This window comes from Notolepis coatsorum (genome assembly GCF_963971535.1).
Source record: "Notolepis coatsorum genome assembly, contig: SCAFFOLD_171, whole genome shotgun sequence".
Lineage (NCBI taxonomy): Eukaryota > Metazoa > Chordata > Actinopteri > Aulopiformes > Paralepididae > Notolepis > Notolepis coatsorum.
This window is the reverse complement of record NW_028174803.1, coordinates 334,996-358,231: the sequence shown is the minus strand read 5'-3', so window position 1 is coordinate 358,231 and position 23,236 is coordinate 334,996. Positions and strand designations below refer to the sequence as shown.

The window sequence follows — 23,236 nt, the reverse complement described above, 5'->3', positions numbered from 1 at the left end:
CGATACATATCGAACTCCTCCCAACCATGAGCACAGACTCATTCCTTATGGCCTTCCGAAGATTCACATCACGGAAAGGAAAACCGTCTACATTGTTGTCTGATCACGGGACAAACTTCAAAGGCGGAGAAAGAGAGCTGAGAGAGAGCTTCCAAGCTATGGGCCCAGAACTTAAGACCCACCTCGCTCCATCCCAGATTGACTTCCAGTTTAATCCCCCGAACGCACCTCACTTCGGTGGAACCTGGGAACGAGAAGTACGTTCCATAAAGACAGCCCTGTACGCCGTGCTTGGGGCCCAGACCGTGGCGGAAGAAGTCCTAATGACAGTCCTCACGGAGATCGAGGGAGTATTGAACTCAAAGCCCCTCGGTTACGTCTCAAGTGATGTAGCAGATGTCGACCCAGTCACCCCCAACACACTCTTGATGGGGCGGCTGGACCCCGCGCTACCCCAGACAATGTACAGGCCTGAAGAAGCGAACGGCCGAAGAATGTGGAGGTACAGTCAAGTACTGGCTGACAAGTTTTGGAACAGCTTCCTACTCCACTACCTACCGTCTCTACAGACCCGCCAGAAGTGGGTAAAAGAGAGAGACAATTTGACAGAAGGAACAGTCGTCATGATTATCGACCAGTCACTACCCAGAGCTATGTGGCCGGCTGGCCGCGTAAGCAAAGTGATCACCGGTGCCGATGGAAAGGTCCGAGCAGCTGAAGTGCTCGTCCAAGGATGGACTTACACCCGACCCGTGGCGAGGCTAATAGAACTGCCAAGGCTCCCCGATACTATCGATGACGACCATGACCCTATGACTTTGTGAGTTGACTGACCCTTACAGCGGACATTGAGTAGTGGACAGTGCGGTTAATCTGTCTCTGCTTAGCTAATTAGGTGGGACTAATTAGGGGGCGGCTGTTGTGAAGGATCAGATTAAACCGAATATATATATTTATTTATGGATATATATTGAATAGTATTTGTATATCGTTTGATATCCCTTGTATATTCCTTGTACATATACACGGAATATTCCTTTATTCTACTACAGCCCATAATAGTTCATTCTCTTATTGGACAAAAGGACCAGGCGCCAGGGACCAGCCCCTGGCGTTCAAGTTCAAAGGTACCGACGAGACATGCCCTTACTAGCCCCGGCTCCGCGCAGGAATACGGCTACCGAAAGCAGAGTGGCACTATTTGTCCACCGTGCATATAAATATGGCGCAAGAAATGTAGAATTCCTCTTAGTCCTTTACCCTTCTACCCAACTAAGTAACAGAACGTGAAGCCTCACCCCACGATACCGCGTGCGGTGTAGTATGGCCTGTTTGGCCTTAGAATAGCAGTGAGACCTCGTGCGAATTAATAGCTGAATTGCCAGAGTTTGGCACCGTATTTCTATTAAGTAATAATAGTCTATTATGTATGGTGCATCGTACGGTTAGAGTTCTAAAGTGAGCAGCACCCCCATCGCTTCCTCGTGTTATCTAGAGTCTTAACCAGGTTGGGCAGACCACACGTGGTGCTTTCATCCGAGGAGTTCTAGGCGAGGACCGAGTGGACCTGTACATTGGATTACCTACCCGACGACTGCTGAGCCCTATGCGGCATGGAATATATATTTGCTTTGGTACTTTGATTTGTGGAGCGGATAATCGCCAACACCGGTGAGTGTTGGATCTACCCCGAAAGGAGTCAAGGTGAGACGGCGCTCAGACCAGACTGAGGTCGCCTCGCTTCTTCTTCACTGTGGAGCTACAGCTACAGCTACAGCCTACAAGAGAGCCAAGGTGTATTCATCTGTGGATCAAGATTCTACTGCACTGTCTTCTGTACGTGAAGTCTCCCTAGAAATCGTTGACCAGACGGGATACTGCCGACGGCTCTCCTACCCCCCCTACCGGCCTACAACCGGGAGGACCCCTACAGTATATCCAGCTATAATCATTAAGTGTGCCATCGTTATAATTCCCTAAGAGCCAGGTTGTATACTTGCTTCCTGCGTAACCAGAGATTGGACATTCAGTGTTGATTTGCCTACGAGTACTCATTTGCCTTACAAGAGCATTCAAATCATAAATGTAATGGTGAATATTATATGTACCTTTTGCTATATATTAAATATTGGATTATTACCTTTGTGTGGACCTGGTTTCATGGTGGGAAAGTGTTCATCATATTTAGATATCGTGTACTGTATGGCCAGTAGTTAAAGTACATAAAGCGGTAGTGGTTTAATGATACCATACTTATCAATACAGTCAGGGAATTGTACCCCTCAGTTACATGAACCATTATATAAAGGTTGTAATCTGTAAATGTATTTGATTTTACAGTAATTTGACAGTAAGTATTTGGAAACCATTGATGCCAGACATTTACCGTTTTCTCCGCAGCTTTTTTTCTTACAGTGTACGTTGCACAGGCATTAAAGCGTTCCGTCTTGAGACGTATTTCCGTCTATTTGATTATATTTATATAATATTTTAATTGATATTAAAAAAATATATATATAATTTTTTTTTTTTTTAATATAAAGTTTGCCAATAGGGATGTTTCAGTAGTATTGGCACTGGTAGTAGTCGTAATAGTAATCCAGTCTATGTTTTTTTCTTCTAAAAAATAAACTAGTTCAACACAGGTAACCACTTTTGCTTAATTTCTTTGATGGCTCAAATGTATGCTCTAGTGTCTAGTCGATTTTGTGTTTTGAGCACAAAGATCATCATAGATCTAGCCTCTTAATTTGGCAGAGGTTCACCCACCACCACAGTCTCACTAAATCCTGTGGGGAAACACTGAGGATTCAATTTTTTTTACGGCTGTGGGTAGGGCGTTCCACATTGTTGTGGCATAACGTGTTTAGTCCCTTGTTTGTATGTTAACAAGCCTTTTTGTAACTGAGGGGTACAATTCCCTGACTGTATTGATAAGTATGGTATCATTAAACCACTACCGCTTTATGTACTTTAACTACTGGCCACACAGTACATGATATAGATATGATGAACACTTTCCCACCTGATGAAACCAAGTCCACACAAATGTATCCGTCGAATCTTTAATATATAGCAAAGGGTATATACAACGTTCACGTAATGACATTTATGATTTGAATGCACTTGTAAGGCAAATGAGTATTCGTAGGCAAATCAACATTGAATGTCCAATCTCTGGTTACGCAGGAAGCAAGTATACAACCTGGTTCTTTAGGGAACTATAGCGATGGTACTTAATGATTATAGCTGGATACACTAAAGGGGGTCCCGCTGGTTGTAAGTCAGTAGGGGGGGGGGTTAGGAGAGCCGCTGGCGATATCCCATCTGGCCAACGATTTCTTGGGAGAATTCAGAGTGCTGAACACGGTGCCCACAGAACCTTGGTCCACAGATGAATACAGTTGGGCCCTCTTGTAGACGGTAGCTGCCGGTCCACAACGAAGAGACGTGAGGCGACCTCACTCGGGTTAGAGCGCCGTCTCACCTGGACTCCTCTCGGGGGTAGTTCCAACACTTACCAGTGTTGGCTGTTATCCATGGCATAATCAAAGCACCCAAAGCAAGTAGATAATCCAAGCCGTGTAGGGCTCGCCGTCGTCCGGGTAAGGTAATCCAATGTGCAGGTCCACTCGTCCTTGCCCAGAACTCCTCGGATGAAAGCACCACACGTGGTCTGCCCAGCCTGGTTAAGACTCTAGATAACGCGAGGAAAACGATGGGGGTACTGCTCACTTTATAACTCTAACCGAACGATGCACCATACATAATAGACTATTATTAACTTAATAGAAATACGTCCCACTCGACGGTATAGTGCCAAACTATGACAATTCAACTATTAATCCACACGATGTCTCAATGCCATTCTGAGGCCAAGTTGACCATACTGCACCACACGTGTATCGTGGGTGAGGCTTAACGTCTTGCCACTAGGTTGGAGGGTAAAGAACTAAGGGCTAAGGGAAGTTCTACTTTACTTGCGCCATATATATATGCGCTGTGAACAAATAGTACCATTCGTATTTCGGCAGACGTATTCCTACGCGGAACCGGGGGCTAGTAACGACATGTTCGTCGGCACGATTGAACTTGAACCAAGGGGCTTGGCTGCTGGCGCCAAGTTCTTGTCCAATGAGAGAATGAAACTATTATGGGCTGTTAGTAGACCAAAGGGATATTCAGTGTATATGTACAAGGAATATACAAGGGATATCAAACGATATACAAATACTATTAAATATATATCCATAAATAAATATATATATTCGGTTTAATCTGATCCTTCACAACAGCCGCCCCCTAATTAGTCCCACCTAATTAGCTAAGCAGAGACAGATTGACCGCACTGTCTACCACTCAAGGTCCGCTGTAAGGGTCAGTCAACTCACAAAGTCATGGGGTCATGGTCGTCATCGATAGTGTCTGGGAGTCTGGGCAGTTCTATTAGCCTCGCCACGGGTCGTGTGTAAGTTCGCCCTTGGACGAGCACCTCAGCTGCTCGGACCTTGCCATCGGCACCGGTGATCACTTTGCTTACGCGGCCAGCCGGCCACATAGCTCTGGGTAGTGACTGGTCGATAATCATGACGACTGTTCCTTCTGTCAAATTGTCTCTCTCTTTTACCCACTTCTGGCGGGTCTGTAGAGACGGTAGGTAGTGGAGTAGAAAGCTGTTCCAAAACTTGTCAGCTAGTACTTGACTGTACCTCCACATTCTTCGGCCGTTCGCTTCTTCAGGCCTGTACATTGTCTAGGGTAGCGCGGGGTCCAGCCGCCCCATCAAGAGTGTGTTGGGGGTGACTGGGTCGACATCTGCTATATCACTGGAGACGTAGCCGAGGGGCTTGGAGTTCAATACTCCCTCGATCTCCGTGAGGACTGTCATTAGGACTTCTTCCGCTACAGTCTGGGCCCCAAGCACGGCGTACAGGGCTGTCTTTATAGAACGTACTTCTCGTTCCCAGGTTCCACCGAAGTTTGGTGCGTTCGGGGGATTAAACTGGAAGTCAATCTGGGATGGAGCGAGGTGGGTCTTAAGTTCTGGGCCCATAGCTTGGAAGCTCTCTCTCAGCTCTCTTTCTCCGCCTTTGAAGTTTGTCCCGTGATCAGACAACAATGTAGACGGTTTTCCTTTCCGTGATGTGAATCTTCGGAAGGCCATAAGGAATGAGTCTGTGCTCATGGTTGGAAAGAGTTCGATATGTATCGCTCTGGTGGTCATGCATTTGAATACAATACCCCACCGCTTCTCGGTTCCTCTTCCTTTCTTTATATACAACGGGCCAAAACAGTCCATGCCTGTGGAGTGGAATGGCTTGTCGCCGAGTCGGAGGCGACAGGGAGGTAGGTCAGCCATCCGGGGTATGCTGGGCTGCGCGCGCCACTTTCGGCAGTCTAGACAGGTTCGCTGGAAGCGTCGCACTGCTTCTCTCCCTTGAAGTATCCAATAGCGACGTCTGATCTCCACGAAGACTCTCTCTGCTCCTGCGTGGTGTACATCCTCGTCGTATTTCTTTATGATCAGCACTGTGACCTTGTGTCGGCTGTTCAAGACTATCGGGTACTTAACGTCATCCGGTAGATCGGGGGCTCTCCGCAGACGACCACCCACTCTGATGAGATTATGGGCGTCGCTCTCGGGTGCCAGGTGGAGCAATCTGCTGTCTGATGGGACGGGCTTTCCTCCCTGTAGACAGTCTAGCTCATCGGGGAACGAGTCTCTCTGGGCTCGTTGTAGTAGAAGAAGTTCTGCTTCTTCGTAGTCAGCTGCTGAAATGTCGGCAGTGGGCTGAATCTCTGGGTGGTGCCTCAGAAATTTCTTTAGTTGCGCACTCTGTAGGGTGAGGCAGTCATCTATGTTGGGGTCTGTGGAGGCGACTGTGCTCAGTCCACAGAACATAGGTTTCTTGTTCTCAGCCTCCTCTTTACTCGCCTCCCGTGGGGTGGGCGTAGGCCACTCTCCTTCCGGGAGCTTGAGGAACTCTGGTCCGTCACTGTAGATGTTGTGACGGGTGAGGTCATCTAGGGACATTCCCCGGGTGATGACGTCAGCTGGGTTGTGTTTGGTGTCCACATACCGCCAGCTCGCTGCTTCTGTTAACTCTTGAATCTCGGTGACTCTGACTCCCACGAAGACTTTGTATCTGCATGAATCAGACTTGATCCATGTGAGTACTGTCGTGGAATCTGACCACAAGATTGTTCTCTGCACCGGAATGGTGAGTTCACGTTGGATTAACGTGGCTAGATGCGCTCCTGCTAGGGCTGCGCAGAGCTCTAGACGCGGGATAGATTGTTGCTTTCGTGGGGCTATTCTTGAGCGAGCCAGGATGAAAGCAGTGTGTATCTCTCCTCCCTTCTCTTGGGCACGCAAGTAGGCCACCGATCCATAGGCTACTTCGGAGGCGTCACTGAAGACGTGTAAATCCATCTTGCATGTCTCTGGCCTCACTGTGGGTGGGAAGTAGCTGCGGCGTATATTGACGCCTGGGAGTGAGCGGAGCTCCGTCTCCCACTCTCTCCATGTGGAGGCAAGGGGTGCGGGTATTGGGTCGTCCCAGCCCTGGTCCTTGTCCCATAGTGCTCGTACAATCATCTTTGCCCTGGTGGTGTAAGGTAGAATACATCCCAACGGGTCATATTGTCTGGCGAGTGTTCTGTACACACTCCGTCTGGTGGTCGGTATCGCCGTCGACCTTCCCTGCTCCGTGGTCAGGGGTTTGTGTCTATAGTGGAGCGAGTCTGTTTTGAAGCGCCAGACTAGTCCTAGTGTCATTTCTTGGGCTTCTCCTGGGATTGTCGCCATCCAGGTCTCGCTGCTGGCAGCCTTGTCCGCGGGGGAGAGATCAAAGCCGCCTTTGATCAGGGAGGCGCGTAGCTTGAGTAGGAGAGCCTCGGCTTCTTCTTGGGTCGAAACGCTTTGTAAACAGTTGTCCACGTAGAAACTGTTCTTCACACTGTGTCGGACCTCTTCATCTGCTGCTGGGTCCTCTGCGACGTGTTTCTGCAGTGCAAATGTAGCACAGCACGGGCTGCATGTGGTTCCGAAGGGGAGGACTTCCCATTGGTAGATGGCTGGGTGCTCATCTCCGATCCTCTCTCTCCATAGGAACCGCAGTAGGGGCTTATCCTCCTCCACTAGTCTCACCTGCAGGAACATCCCTTTGATATCCCCGCTGATAGCCACCTTGTCCTGGCGGAAGCGTAGTAGCACGCCTAGTAGAGAGGGGCCGAGTGTGGGGCAAGAGCTCTTTATTCAGATTCTGGGATCCGATCTGGTAGCTGCAGTTAAACACAATGCGATCCTTGCCGTTGTGGTGGACCTTGTGGTGCGGCACGTACCATGATTCGGTCGTCTGATCGGCCTCTTTAATGTCAATCTTCATTACGTGTCTCGCTGTGATTAGCTTCTCAATCTCAGCGCGGTACACACTCTCTTGAGCGGGGTCTTTGGCTAGGCGCCGCTCTGTGTTCAATAGATACCGCTCCGTAGCTTCTTTCGTGGCGTGAAAGGTGGGCATTCCCTCTCGCCTCAGTAGTGGAGTTGCGTATCTCATCACTCCGCCGACTGTGACTCTCTTTGTCCCTTGCTCGAGGAGGTTTATGGCGTAAATGTCTTCTTTAGAACGAATGTCTTTCTTTTCGTTCTTAAAGGGCATTGTCTCTAGTGTCCATAGCCTCTCGACATGCTGCAGGAGAGTGGTGTCTTCTTCTGTCACTCTGGAGTGGAGGCAGCTAGTGGCTGCTGTTCGGTTGAGAGATTTAGCGAGGGGGCCTTGTAGTGTCCATCCTAGGCGGGTCTCGACTGCTGCAGGACAGCCTCTGGGTCCTGTATGGACCCGGTCTATCGGGACTATGAGGTCTGCATGGTCGGAGCCTATCAGCAGGGTCGGGGTGGCGCCGTCTATGAGCGGGATAGGTAGTTGACGCAGGTGCACATATTTATCCATCAGCTTGGCGATGGGGTAGGTGTACTGTGATAGTCCTATTTCTTGGCTGGTGAAAGCATTTGTAATCCTATACCATCGCTCTGGCTGCCCGCTTGCTGCGATAGTGAAGGAGACATTCTCGCCTTTTATCGTCTTTAAATCTCTTCTTATTATCCGAATCGTTATTTGGTTCTCGCTCCCCCGCAGTCCCAGCTGGGCCGCAGCGGACGCGAGCAGAAGGGTCTTCTCTGACCCGTCATCAAGGACGGCGTAAGTGTCCATGACTTTATCTTGGTAGCTCAATGTTACACGGACTACCTTTAAGAGCACTTGGGCGCCGCTGCTGCTGGCGGGGTCAATGTACATGACACTTGCCTTGGTGCTGCTCGATGGTGCAGGTGCAGGCTTTCTTCTGTTACTGTTGTGTAGGACATCTAGGTGGGCTCCGTCACACCGACTGCACCTCTTCTTTAGGCGGCACTCAGCTGCCATGTGACTGCGCGCACATCGGTAACAGCGCCTGTTGGACTTTATCCATTGACTCACTTCTTCTGCATTCATCTTTGTGAACAGGTCACATTGTGACAGCCAGTGTTCCTTCTCGCAGTACGGGCACACCATCTTCCACTTCTCTTTTCTCGAGGGGGTACTGTGGTTCTTACTGCTCGGTACTGATTCTGATTGGTGCATGACAGTCACCGATCTTCTTCCATCGTTTATTCTCCTGGGTCCCTCTCTGGAGCTTGGTGTGCTCCGCACGAACGTATCCAGTCGTAAGCTGCTGACTTCTCTCGCCAGGAAGTCGGCTAGATCGAGGAGGGATGGTTCGGGACCGTTAGGATCACGGTGGTCTCTCTGCCGCCTAAAGCGCTCTTGTCTGGCGGGTGGCAGCTTCTCTAAAATCCTCTCGACGTTAGAGTTGGCGTATAGCTCGTGCATACCCTTTTCTCGTTGCGCTCCCAGCATCCCTACCAGGGACTGCACTTTTATAGACAGGTCGTCTAATGAGCGATTGTCTGTTGCTGGGGGTAGGCGGTCAATATGCCTTATCTCTTGGATTACGTAATCCCATATACGTCCATATCTCTGGTCCAGCGCTGCTAGAGCCGCGGTGTATGGGGTCGTAGAGGTGGCATAGGCTAGCGCTATATTGTGCGCTCGGGGTACTTTCAGGTGCTTCAGTAATATTGCATACTTGTGACGTTCATCAACGACATCCACCATCATTGTCTCTAAGCACATTCGGAGCTCCGTGTACTGTGCCCGATTCTCATGGGTGAAGTCTGGGATGGTCGGTGTGGCAATGTATGACGCCGTGGATGGCTGATACATCGGCGACCGTTGGGGGAGAGGCCTCCTAGGCGAGTCTCCTCTTGCGCCTCTCAGTGGGCAGGTACCGGCAGGGTACCATGGCCCGCTGGTCCAGGTGCTATTCCTCGGGGCTGGTCGTGCGTCGTGCTCACCCGTGAATAGAGTCGGGGGTCTGTAGCGCAGCGCCGCGGGGGTATAGCCTGGGCTGTACTGGACCTCCTGGTCCGGTGGAGTACTGTGCTGTCGTCGGGCTTGGTTCTCCTCCTCTCCCTCTTCTTCTTCTATCAGGTCCTCTAGATCCTGTAGTCGTTTATTTAGCTTCGCAGTGTATGCTGCTCCTTCCTTGTAGCTGGGTCTCACTTGGACCGGTCGGGGAAGGGGGTCTGCGGGGGGTATAGGCTTGGTCTGTTGGTCAAGTTCAGGGTCGCTTGCTCGGTTAGGAGACGCTGCCCTTGACTGTTGTCTCGACGAGTTCCTTGAACCCCTGGCGGAGGGAGAGGGTGTTGCCTTGAGGATCAGCTGCTCCATTAGTTGCGCTTGTAGCTTGTCGCGCTCGGCTTGTAGTCTGTCGCGCTCGGTTTCGCGCTGGATGAGAGCGAGGTCGCGCTCTGCTTCTCTTTGGGCACCGGCAGCGGCCCGCTGGGTGTCTGCTCGGTCTCTTGCCATATTCTCTTCCGTCTGAAGGCGTCTCATCTCCAGGCGTATGCGCTCTTCTTCGCTCCGTTGCTGTGTCTGGAGTCGATCGCGTTCACCCTGAAGTCGATCGCGTTCACCCTGGAGTCGATCGCGTTCGGTAGAGGCTGTCAGGCTGACGAGGAACGCCTGTGATAGCATCCTCTCCGCTTCGCTGGGGGAAGACGGTTGTAGAGGTGAGCCGCTCCTGGCGGTACTCGTTGGGGAGTCCTGGAGCTCTATTTCCTCGGCGCTCTCCTCCTCTTCTTCCGTGCAGAGTTCTCTCTCTGTAGGGTTGTCTTCCTCCCGGGGCTGGTCGGGGACTACTTCTTCGGTATTGGCGGGGGGTAAAGGCATGTCAGCTCCCTCCTGGTCCCCACCGTGAGCTTGGTCAGTTACATTAGAACCCACTAGGGCCTCTGTGGTCGGGGTAACCTGGTCGTTAAGGTCAGACATAATTTTACTTTTACCGCGTTTACCGTTTGTAGAAGGCTAGGTAGTTGACTGACAGCGTAATCCTCTAAGTACGGAGGTGGCTGTCGTCTGCGCCGCGGGCGTTCTACGTTAGGAGGACCGTTTCGTGGAGTGTTCATCATAGGCCATTTCAATATTAATAACACTATATTAATATTACACTAGTTACCCTCCGGCTCGAAGGACCAATTGTAACTGAGGGGTACAATTCCCTGACTGTATTGATAAGTATGGTATCATTAAACCACTACCGCTTTATGTACTTTAACTACTGGCCACACAGTACATGATATAGATATGATGAACACTTTCCCACCTGATGAAACCAAGTCCACACAAATGTATCCGTTGAATCTTTAATATATAGCAAAGGGTATATACAACGTTCACGTAATGACATTTATGATTTGAATGCACTTGTAAGGCAAATGAGAATTCGTAGGCAAATCAACATTGAATGTCCAATCTCTGGTTACGCAGGAAGCAAGTATACAACCTGGTTCTTTAGGGAACTATAGCGATGGTACTTAATGATTATAGCTGGATACACTAAAGGGGCTGGTTGTAAGTCAGTAGGGGGGGGGGGGGGTTAGGAGAGCCGCTGGCGATATCCCATCTGGCCAACGATTTCTTGGGAGAATTCAGAGTGCTGAACACGGTGCCCACAGAACCTTGGTCCACAGATGAATACAGTTGGGCCCTCTTGTAGACGGTAGCTGCCGGTCCACAACGAAGAGATGTGAGGCGACCTCACTCGGGTTAGAGCGCCGTCTCACCTGGACTCCTCTCGGGGGTAGTTCCAACACTTACCAGTGTTGGCTGTTATCCATGGCATAATCAAAGCACCCAAAGCAAGTAGATAATCCAAGCCGTGTAGGGCTCGCCGTCGTCCGGGTAAGGTAATCCAATGTGCAGGTCCACTCGTCCTTGCCCAGAACTCCTCGGATGAAAGCACCACACGTGGTCTGCCCAGCCTGGTTAAGACTCTAGATAACGCGAGGAAAACGATGGGGGTACTGCTCACTTTATAACTCTAACCGAACGATGCACCATACATAATAGACTATTATTAACTTAATAGAAATACGTCCCACTCGACGGTATAGTGCCAAACTATGACAATTCAACTATTAATCCACACGATGTCTCAATGCCATTCTGAGGCCAAGTTGACCATACTGCACCACACGTGTATCGTGGGTGAGGCTTAACGTCTTGCCACTAGGTTGGAGGGTAAAGAACTAAGGGCTAAGGGAAGTTCTACTTTACTTGCGCCATATATATATGCGCTGTGAACAAATAGTACCATTCGTATTTCGGCAGACGTATTCCTACGCGGAACCGGGGCTAGTAACGACATGTTCGTCGGCACGATTGAACTTGAACCAAGGGGCTTGGCTGCTGGCGCCAAGTTCTTGTCCAATGAGAGAATGAAACTATTATGGGCTGTTAGTAGACCAAAGGGATATTCAGTGTATATGTACAAGGAATATACAAGGGATATCAAACGATATACAAATACTATTAAATATATATCCATAAATAAATATATATATTCGGTTTAATCTGATCCTTCACAACACTTTTAGTTCATGGTTCAAAGTAATGGGAAAAGGGTGCTAGCTCGCCATCAATCAGAAGCTAGCCACAAGACTTGCATTCACACTCTCCAGCACACAGCCTCCCTGCCTGGCACAACAACCACAACAGTAGGGTCTATAGTCACAGTCAGGACAGTAGGCTCTACAAGTGGGCTCCCTTAAAACGCTAACGCTATTAAAAAAAATACAGTGGAGGTTAAAATAAGAATAGACTTGGCCTGAAAAAAGTTCAGTCAGGAGATCTTTTTTTGCTTTAATCCCTGACGTTGCAACCAAAACAGCCTATAGTCACAAATGGTAAATGGTAAATGGACTGCATTCATATAGCGCTTTTATCCAAAGTGCTTTACAACTTGTGACCCACATTCACCCATTCACTCAAGGTGCTAACCTGCTCATCGGGAGCAGCTAGGGGTTAAGTGTCTTGCTCAAGGACACTTCAACACGCTGCAGGGATGAGCTGGAATCGAACCAGGAACCTTCTGATTACCAGACGACTGCTCTACCTCCTGAGCCACTGTCACGCGGTGCCACGCGGTTAGCAAATTTGCATGGACATACTCATACTCACACACACACACACACACACCCACACACACACACACACACACACACACACACACACAGACACACACACACACACACACACACACACACACACACACACACACACACACACACACACACACACACACACGCATAGAGCGAGAGAGAGAGAGAGAGAGAGAGAGAGAGAGAGAGAGAGAGAGAGAGAGAGAGAGAGAGAGAGAGAGAGAGAGAGAGAGAGAGAGAGAGAGAGAGAGAGAGAGGGGCTGGAGGGATCTGAGCTGAGAAGGCAGAATACAGAAAGACAGATTCAGCAAGATGTTGAAAATCATTTCACAACTCAATTTCACACAATTATTTTAGCAGGTTCCCACAGTTATTTTTTCCGGCGGGAAAAATAATGGAATATGGCCGAAAAAATTTAAATAGCAGATAATCCCAGTGTGCCAATCCCTGGTGTTCAACCCATACTGCTTTTTAGCTCAGTATTCCAGTCCGCCAGTTAATAGAACAGCAGGAGAACAGATGTAAGCCTTGTTTATTAGTAGGAAATTATTCATTCAGCCACGGAATGAATAATGCATGTTCTTTCATTGAAAACAATTATGACACAACACCTCGTCTAATTAACCCTGTAGTGTGGTAGTGAAAGGTTAACCTTCTGTAGTGTGGTTGTGAAAGGGTTAACCCTTTGTTGTGTGACAGTGAACGGGTTAACCTTCTGTATTGACGCAGTGAAAGGGTTAACATTTTGTATTGTCACAGTGAAAGGGTTAACCCTTTGGTAGTGTGGTAGTGAAAGGGTTAACCTTATGTAGTGTGGTAGTGAAAGGGTTAACCATTTGTAGTGTGGTAGTGAAAGGGTTCATCTTTTGTAGGGTGGTAGTGTGAAAGGGTTAATGCTGCGGAGCAGGACTTGTATTCGCTCGCTCATGGCTGTGCTTCGCAACGACACGTTTCCCAGGCTCTCACTGTACATGATGCTGATGATTATTTCATTAGTGCTATTCTGGGCCTCTTATGAAGAAGAAGTGCTTGATGAGGAAGGGGAAGTAGATCAAATGTGGGGGATTGATGGTGTTGTATCTCAAAAGGAAAATTAAATTAATAGTTGATTAATTGGAAGGTTTTGTCTTATTCGTCGAACGCTGTGGGTGTATACTGCATGATTTCACCCTCATGTTCCCAGCCCTCTGCGTTCTCATGGAACAAGTTACAACACAAACAATGCTACTTCTTCGTCTCCCAGAGGAAGAAGTAGAAGCCATTTTTGTACATTTCCATGATGACAGTGGGGTCATCCTCCTTCTAGGAGTGGGCAGCGTGACACGTGCGGGTAGAGATGTCCCCATCTTTGCTTTGCATTTATTGTATATCTATTGTATTATTTATGTATTTATTATTGTTGAAGGCAGAGGTTCTGTGTAGGATTGTTAGTAACTGTCTAACTGCATATATAACTGTTTACACTAGTAACTGTCTAACTGCATATATAACTGTTTCCACTAGAGGGCGCTCTAGGCGGAGACACTCAGGAACACCACCAGGTGGCGAGTATAAATAGAGGTGTCTCCTCCCACTTATTTCTCTTCCCCCTAGCCTCTCAGTGAGAGGAGACCTGTAGTGTTACTGCTCTGCCATGTGAATAATAAACCACGCCAGTTAAGGCTCTAGATAGAAACCATGCCTCTTGACCACATTATTGTCGCCTATAGCCGAATTCTGTTAACAATTATGCTGAACGTTATTGAACATGAGGGCTTACCCTCAATTAAATTGAAATAAAAATGTAATGAAGGAATTGAATACCAGAAAATTTTTACAGAATGCATTTCTGTAACATTCATTCATGCATTCATTCATCTATTCCTCATTGGTTTCCATGGCACAGAAGAAAGGAGCAGTGGTTTTGGGTTTTGAGAACGTCTCCATCTTCATCTTTCATTACTCAGGGTAGGTTCGCCGGGTGCGGATGATTCTTTTCAGCAATGCCCTGCTTCAACACATTTACACACATTCACACCCTGTAGGCTACAACACGACAGTGGTTCAGTGGGTAGAGTGGTCGTCTGGTAACCAGAAGGTTCTCGGTTCAATCCTGGCTCCTCCCGCGCAGCGGGTCTTACTTTAGTTACTTTAGTTACTTTACTACCTGCTCCACGGTGAGCAGGTGGGCACCTGACAGGGTCGCCTCCGCCGTCAGTGTGTGCATGTGTGAGTGAAGGGGGGAATGTGAGGCATAAGTTGTAAAGCGCTTTGTATAATAAAAAAACGCAATATAAATGCATTCCATTTACAACACAGTCCTATATTGTTGGCGACTGAGCATCTCCGCCGGAGTAGTCGGTACAATATTGAGTTATTATTTCACTTCATTGCCAATCCAGGAGAGCAAACCGCCAATCTTCACGAGCCTGCTTCACTACCTTCTCCGCCCCCACCCGCCCGTTTTCATGAAGTCTCTTTTCAACAATTTCCCTCCTTATAATGGTCACCTTGAAACCCAGTAATTAACATGCAGCGATTCCGTGAACTCAACATGTTTACACCAGACCTATTCTGAGATGTACAGTAATTAGCCGGGGTGACTTTTTAATGATGTGCTGTGATAATGGCATGAATGAATATTGTGTTGAATTCACCTGCCTTTCAAATTAGGACCACGTTATTACCTCACCGCCAATTATAGTCAACGATGACGACCTCCCACTCATTGAGATCATCCAGGCGTATCTGTCCTAATTAAACACTAATCTTTTTGGAATGATCTTCAACTCGCGCTAAGAATCAATACGCCCGCTATCCTATGGACAATTTAAAAACACAATTACAAATCTTCCTGCTCCAGTTTTTTTTATTTTGATCCTTCCTTTTTTTTTCTTCTCTCATTTGTGTTTTTGTCCTTTTTATTTAATGTCTAATTTATCTAATCTGATTTTTCTTTTCCTTATCTTTATTTTATGTATCTGATTTTTCTTATCTTTATTTTACGTTAATGTGCCAGTAATCTCAACAACCCCCCCCCCCCCCCCCCCCCCACACACGCACGCACGCACGCACGCACGCACGCACGCACGCACACACACACACACACACACACACACACACACACACACACACACACACACACACACACACACACACACACACACACACACACACACACACACACACACACACACACACACACACACACACACACACACACAGCTCTTAAAGCAGTGTTACAACAACAACAACAGAGCACTTTCCGTTGAGTGTACACACTGCCGGTTACCATAGATGCTTTCAACTTGCCAACATAAACAGTCTAAATGGACTTTGATTTGATTTCCTGTCAGCTATTGATATTAGCAAACACTGCAAACGGGAAATTATTATTATTGCCTTTATTTATCCTCGGAAATCAATCGAGGGCATTCATTTGGATCTAAGCTGTTGCCCAGCAACACGGAGACGTCTATGTAATCACACACTCGTGCGATGTAATAGGTACTTTAGGTACCAATGTTTTTTTGATTTACAACCACGGTCCCTATTTGTCACTGCCGTTAACACAGTCCCTCATGTGGTCCCATGAGGTGTTACATGGGACCAAAGTCAGCCCATGTTACCCCACTTCTCAGCGAGCTGTGCTGGTAAATGGTGCATTTATATAGCGCTTTTATCCAAAGTGCTTTACAATTTGTTCCTCACGTTTTACCCATTCACTCACACATTCACACACCTATGGCCGAGGCGACCATGCAAGGTGCCAACCGGCTCATCGGGAGCAGTTGGCGTGAAGTATCTTGCTCAAGGACACTTTGACATGCCGCCCGGGAGGAGCAGGAATCGAACCCGGGAGAGACGACTGCTCTACCTCCCAAGCCAGTGGCTTCCCATTGTAGCACGAATCTGCTTCAAGGTCCTTGACCTGGCATGCCGTCCAGTGTAGGGGATGGCTCCCGCCTACTGTACCTTCGGTCAATGGTCTCTTAACTACACACCCTCAAGACCCCTACGCTCTGCATCTTCTGGCCGCCTGAGATCCGCTCCTATCTGAGCTCCTGGGGGGTCATCATCAAAGAGAACCTGGCTATTCTCTGTACTTGCTCCACAATGGTGGAATGAACTTCCCACCACAGTCCGTCGTGGATTAAAAACACACTTCTTCAAAATACTTTTACTTAGGGTTGTACACAAAAACCACGGTACGGTACGTACCTCGGTTTTGAAGTCACGGTTCGGTACAGGTTTTCGGTACAGTGGGGGAAAGTTTGGCTTTCCATGTTCCACTCAGGGGTGATGTAGTGTGCAGTACCTAATTGTACTTGTAGGGCTGTCAACGAATATTCTATATTGAAATTAATAATTATATTAGATTGTGAAAAAAACAGCCCCGGTCGTTAGTGGTTAACATACCGTTGTATTTGTTCGGTACACTACACAGCCGTTCGGTACGGTACGGTACACACGGAAACTTGTTCGGTTCGGTACGGATACGTGTACCTTTACACCCCTACTTTTACTATTATGCACTCTGCTACTAATGATTCGACCTTGCCTATATTAGTACTATGCTAATATGTCTATACTACTACTGCACTCAAGACTGTAGCACTCAAGTTCAACACACAGCTATATTGTGACTATTGTGGCGACAGTGTCTCAGGAGGTAGAGGAGTCGTCTGGTAATCAGAAGGTTCCTGGTTCGATTCCAGCTCCTCCCTGCAGCGTGTTGAAGTGTCCTTGAGCAAGACACTTAAACACTTTATTATTATTATTATTATTATTATTATTATTATTATTATTATTATTATTATTATTATTATTATTATTATTATTATTATTATTATTATTATTATTATTATTATTATTATTATTATTATTATTATTATTACCAGAGTTGTACCCATCCTGCTGACTAAATGTAAATGTATTTGAAAGCCATAGGACTTCCAAGAGAGAGAACATTCCAACACGCTTACACCTGGAAGGGGTTAACATAGCAGGAGAACAATTTCACATTGTTCCTGCATGGAACCTGCACCCCCCCCCCCCCCCCCCCAGCTCTGTCACACCTACAGCTTCAAGCATCTTTACAGCTTCAAAACAATAAATCATCACTGGTTTCCCGGTAGCTCCTGGTACGGAGCTTGACCCAGACACCGCCGCTCCGCCAGTTGGTGGGACACTGGAACTATTTAATACCTTAATCCCCTCCTAAGCTGTGTCTGAACCCCCTGGTGACCGCCGCATCCTGCCACAACACGACAACCGGCTCCATTCATCAAGCTAATGTGCTTTATATTTTTAACCCTTGCCATTTATCAGGCTGAGGGAGTGTGACAAAGGGAGAGAAGGAGGCTCCAAACTCCCCCAACGCCTGCTCCCCGCACGACGGGGAGACCGTTGATTCATGGTCTCTCCTCCTTCTCCCATCACTCTCGTTTCCCCTCTCTTTCTTTCCCCATCACTCCCCTGCTGTTGCGTGCCCCTCTCTCCCCCTATCTTCCCCTCTCTCCTCCTCTCTCTCCCCGGTCCCCGCTCCATCACACTCCCTTCATTTCCCCCGGTGCTCCATCCCCCTTTCTCCTTTTCCGCATCCCCTATTCCCTTCTCTATCCCCTGTTCTTCCTGTCCCCCCTCCCTCGTACCATCTCCACCTCCACCACCTCTCCCACCCGTCTGCTCTCTCTCTCTCTCTCTCTCTCTCTCTCTCTCTCTCTCCTCTCTCTCTCTCTCTCTCTCTCTCTCTCTCTCTCTCCCTCTCTCTCTCTCTCTCTCTCTCTTTCTCTCCCTCTCTGTCTCTCTCCCTCTCTCTCTCTCCCTCATTTGTACCGTCCCTCCTCTGCTCTCTGCAGCTTGTCTCCTGCTCCCGCCTATTGTCCTCCTCCCCCTCGTTCCCAGAATGCGATGCACAATAAAGACGCATGTGCTTTAAACATGTGGTTCCATCTTTTTTACGTTATCAAATTATAGCAATACTTTTTTATTATTATGTATTGTTGTTATATTTACCATTGTTCATTCTCCTCTGCCTATTGCCGTGTAGCACCGCTGACGATGACGACAACAACAATAAAGTTATGTTGTCTCATCACTTCTCCTCTTTCTCACCCCTCTCTTCTTCACTGTCCCCCCCCATTCCTCTTGTTCTCTCCTCCCTGTTCTGCAGGACTTTGGGGATGACGGCTCCTTGTACATCACCAAGGTGACGACCATCCACATGGGGAACTACAGCTGTCACGCCTACGGCTATGAAGACCTCTATCAGACACATGTGCTGCAGGTGAACGGTCAGTAGTGATCTGTTACTTACTTACAATAGTATGGCTGAGTATATATGTGCTCACAAAGCACAAAGAAAAGATGTTTTTTTTTAATGATATAAGCCCTGCTCACAGCATTTGAGCAAACGTCGAGGGCCAGCTATAGCAAAACTGTATGGAATATCCAAAATCTGAAAAAGTTACCTTTTTCGTCTTGTTCCAGAGATGCTCTGTACCAAATACGGTGATGATTGCTCAAATGTAGCAACAAAACTAAACAAAAAATCGCAGAACATGTATCTTGATGCAAATGGCTTACATAATAACTCAGTCTATAATATTTAGTTTCTGAGAGTTACGGTTCAAAGGTTACAGGCCAAAAACGTTAAGTTATAGCGCCTACCATCTGGCCCCCAAGTTCAACGCTGCACTCCACCGGGTCCTCGGCAATACACCCGCCGAGCGTGAGGACGACGGGATGACCGGTTCTCCAGATATGCCAAGGACATGCAGAAATTCCTTCCTTTACAGATGACTCAGGCTGTTCTAAAGGTAGAATCTGGAATGCTGTCAAACAGCGACCTCTAGGCAAACGAGCCATGCTTAGAATTGCAGGTTTGTTTACATGCTTTGTTTTGGTCTGATGTGTGGGTTGGGGTTGACTGGTGATAGATGAGGGATAGCTATTACTGACCACACATCAGGCTCTGGACAGAGAGTAGCAAATAAGTTACTATATATATTTTATATTACATTATAGATATATATAGATACTATATATAGGTATATATAGTATAGCTATATCGTAACTTAAAGTGTATTTACCGGTATAACATACAGTATTTATGATCCCTCATAGTGCTTTGAGCGATGCTTCTGGTTAATTTAAACCAACACTATTATCTTTACATTGTTAATCACGTACTCTTCATGAAGTATTTTCGAGTTAATTTACTGAATAATTATCCAAGCTTCTCCATACTATTAACGTATTGACAGTGGATTTAATGAGGTTTAGTTTAGCCTTACCATAGATGTATACAGTCCCATGGAAAGAAGTGATTTGTCAAAGTGATTAGTTTGCATACAGGAGCATAAGGCCATTAATCATACAGCTGTGTTATGCATAGGAGTGACTCATAGGACTGAGATTGGCGAGGCGTTGCATCAAAGCAACTCTCTTGACAATGTTCAAATTGCAAACCATAGCATAGGTTCAGTATCTATCTTACATGAATGGTGGAAAACTAATTAAGGTGCCCACAGCCTATTGAATTGATTCCATATGGAGCATGCAAATCACTTCAGCTATGGTACAGTATTTCATATGGCCAGCAGACACACATGGATATGCATGCACACGGACACACGTACACACGCACACGCGCACACACACACAGACACACACACACACACACGCACGCACGCACAGACATGCACGCACAGACACACAGACACACACACACACACACACACACACACACACACACACACACACACACACACACACACACACACACACACACACACACACACACACACACACACACACACACACACACACACACACACACACACACACACACACACACACACACACACACACACACACACACACACACACACACACACACACACACACACACACACACACACACACACACACACACACACACACATAGTTAGCAGCTGGTAGTTATGAATGAATGAAGTTCATTTTCGGTCTTGTTTACAGACAAATCAAACACACCCGTGTGGACTTACAAAAGGAAAAGAAAAAAGAAAAAAAATCACGAATGTACATAAATCAAATCAAATCAAATGTATTTGTAAGGCCCGACAACACATGTTAATGTCCCCATGGGCCGGACACGTCTTCTTTAAACAAGTCAAGAAGAAACATCACAATAAGTCAAGAACAAAACAAGAACACCATAAAGTCCAAACATTTTAAAATAAATTCAAAATAAATGCAACACTAGACATACCCCACGCGAAGGTAAGGAAAAACTCACTAAAACCTAGCAATAGGAAAAAATGCACCACAGGTAATGTGGAGGAGAGAAACCTTAGAAGGGCCATTCAAGGGGGGATCTCCCTTCTTAGATGTCGGTGATAGTAGTGTTGCAGTGAAAACAGGCGAACAGTTGGTAGGCATGCACTCATGTGTGTAGTGAAACACAGATAAGTGCATGCGATAGCAACTGAACATTTTGAAAGATTAAAGATTAAAGATAGAGCTGATAGCGATAGCAACTGAACATTTTGAAAGATTAAAGATAGAGCTGATAGCGGATCTATTTGAGGCAAAGGGGCGGCGCAGAGAGGGTCGCGTCCTCCCGGTCTTCATCACGGGACGTCCAACACTCCGGTCATCATGTTTTTACTCAAAACTGTACTCCTGAATTATTTTATCCTTTAATACTATGCCGTCCGAGAACGAGTATATACGTGTTTCGAAAAAGAGCGTTGTGGACCAGAGCCACGAGTATATACGTGACGAGTTGTTATTGTTTTATTCCATATTTATAGCGCTTCTTAGGTACCCGATCCACTACCAGCATCTTTTCAGATATTTGATTTTCGAAACATGCAGTACCGGCCAAACCCGCTTAGGGGCGCCATCGCTCCACTGCAGTATCATTGTGAATTTAAAAAATAAATAGTTCCTTGATCCCAGCTGAACATCCTCCATCTTGGATCAGCTTGGCGAGCGTTTTTTTCAGCGTGGAATAATGGAATTTATGATTAGACACATGGCCTGATGGTAGGATAATATTACCCCAAATTACAGCTGGATTGGACATTGTTTTATAACGTAACGTGATCGGTCAATGAAAATGCTATATTGACCGCACACTGTATTGCGGATCAATAATAGTAATCGGCGTTCCCCGCCGCCCCCATTTCATCCATAGATGCTCTGTAATAGTCCGGATGCTACGCAGTTTGTTTTATTTCATTCGTATATATACAGCAGAAATGGCGTTTGATATAACGGCGCCAACGTTTAGCCTATTATCTAGCTTCCTGCAGAAAAGCCTAGACGAAAAGTGCGTTATACCTTATATTCACGACGCTATAAAATGACAACCAACCGATGGATTTTAATTTTCTTTAAGCCATTATGAAGGCACGGTTTATGCACTCAAGTGACAATGAGAATGGACAGATAGCAATACTATAAATGATATATAAAGCTCTTAGAAAGTACATCGGTTTGTTTACTTTCTGCTGTCCTCTGAGGCCTAAATCGCCGGGCCGCGCCGGTCGTCATAGTGTTAAGGCTTTTTTAAATCTCCTCTGAGAAGTACACAACTTCAACCCGTCAGTGACGATGGCGCCGCAACGAACGGCTGCCTGTCTGTGCGCTCCGTCGAGACTGTGCTTACTTTTGTTAATATTTATAGTTTTTAGAGTTTTGTCTGTACCAACTGTTGGTGCATTTAATGTATATGACCGTCAGTCACTCATAGACATTGGATTACGGGAAACTTACCAACTGGATTACTCACTGGACCAGCTTTCCGAACCGCAACAATGGCCTGAAGAAATTCTCCGGAGATTAGGACCAGATCCTTTGTTCCTTGATCCCAGGAAAAGAGGTCCCAGACGACGAGGAAAGAGAGCTGGAGTCCGTAACAGGCTGAGAACCAGGCGGCACAGGACACCACTACCCAGTATATTGCTAGCCAATGTACAATCAATTGACAATAAACTGGATGACATCCGAGCAAGGATTCAATATCAAAGAGACGTTAGGGACTGCAACGTTCTCTGCTTCACTGAAACGTGGCTCACGCCGGAGGTCCCAGACCACGCAATTCAACCGGCCGATCACTTCTTTATCCATCGCAAGCATCGGACATCAGAGTCCGGTAAACAACGTGGAGGAGGTATTGCCTTCATGTTTAACAAAAATTGGAGCGATCCAACTAACGTGAAGGAATTATCCAACCACTGCTCCCCAGAACTGGAATATATAACCATCAAGTGTCGTCCTTTCTTCCTCCCGAGGGAGTTAACGGCGATCATCCTGATCGGAGTGTATATTCCACCGCAAGCCAGCAACAACGCCGCGCTCTCCAGACTCCACGACGAGGTAAATAGAATACAAGTGGCGAACGTTAACGCCGCCATTTTGGTGCTGGGCGATTTCAACAGCGCCAATCTGAGAAAGGTATTACCTGACTTCTATCAGCATGTGACTTGCAACACCAGAGGCGGTAACATCCTAGATCACTGTTACATGCAATTTAAAGGTGGCTACAAGGCTCATTCTGATAGTGGCTTTGGTAAATCAGATCACGCGTCAATCTTTCTTTCACCAAAGTACAAACAGAGAATTAAAAGTACTCCTGTAGTCTCGCGAGAGGTGCAGAAATGGGATTTGACGTCAGAGGAGACGCTCCGGTCTGTGTTTCACGGCACAGACTGGAATGTGTTC

At 47.0% G+C, this 23,236-nt stretch overlaps 1 protein-coding gene across 1 annotated transcript in view; it reads left to right on the top strand.

Moving 5' to 3' along the window:
- Window positions 1–23,236, top strand: part of fstl4 (follistatin-like 4) — a gene marked incomplete at both ends in the record, with an annotated part of 221,091 nt that overhangs the window by 132,446 nt on the left and 65,409 nt on the right. The window contains one exon of the mRNA XM_084338507.1: window positions 18,696–18,816. Coding sequence (XP_084194633.1) covers window positions 18,696–18,816 — 121 coding nt within the window. The remainder of the gene's footprint in view (window positions 1–18,695; window positions 18,817–23,236) is intronic.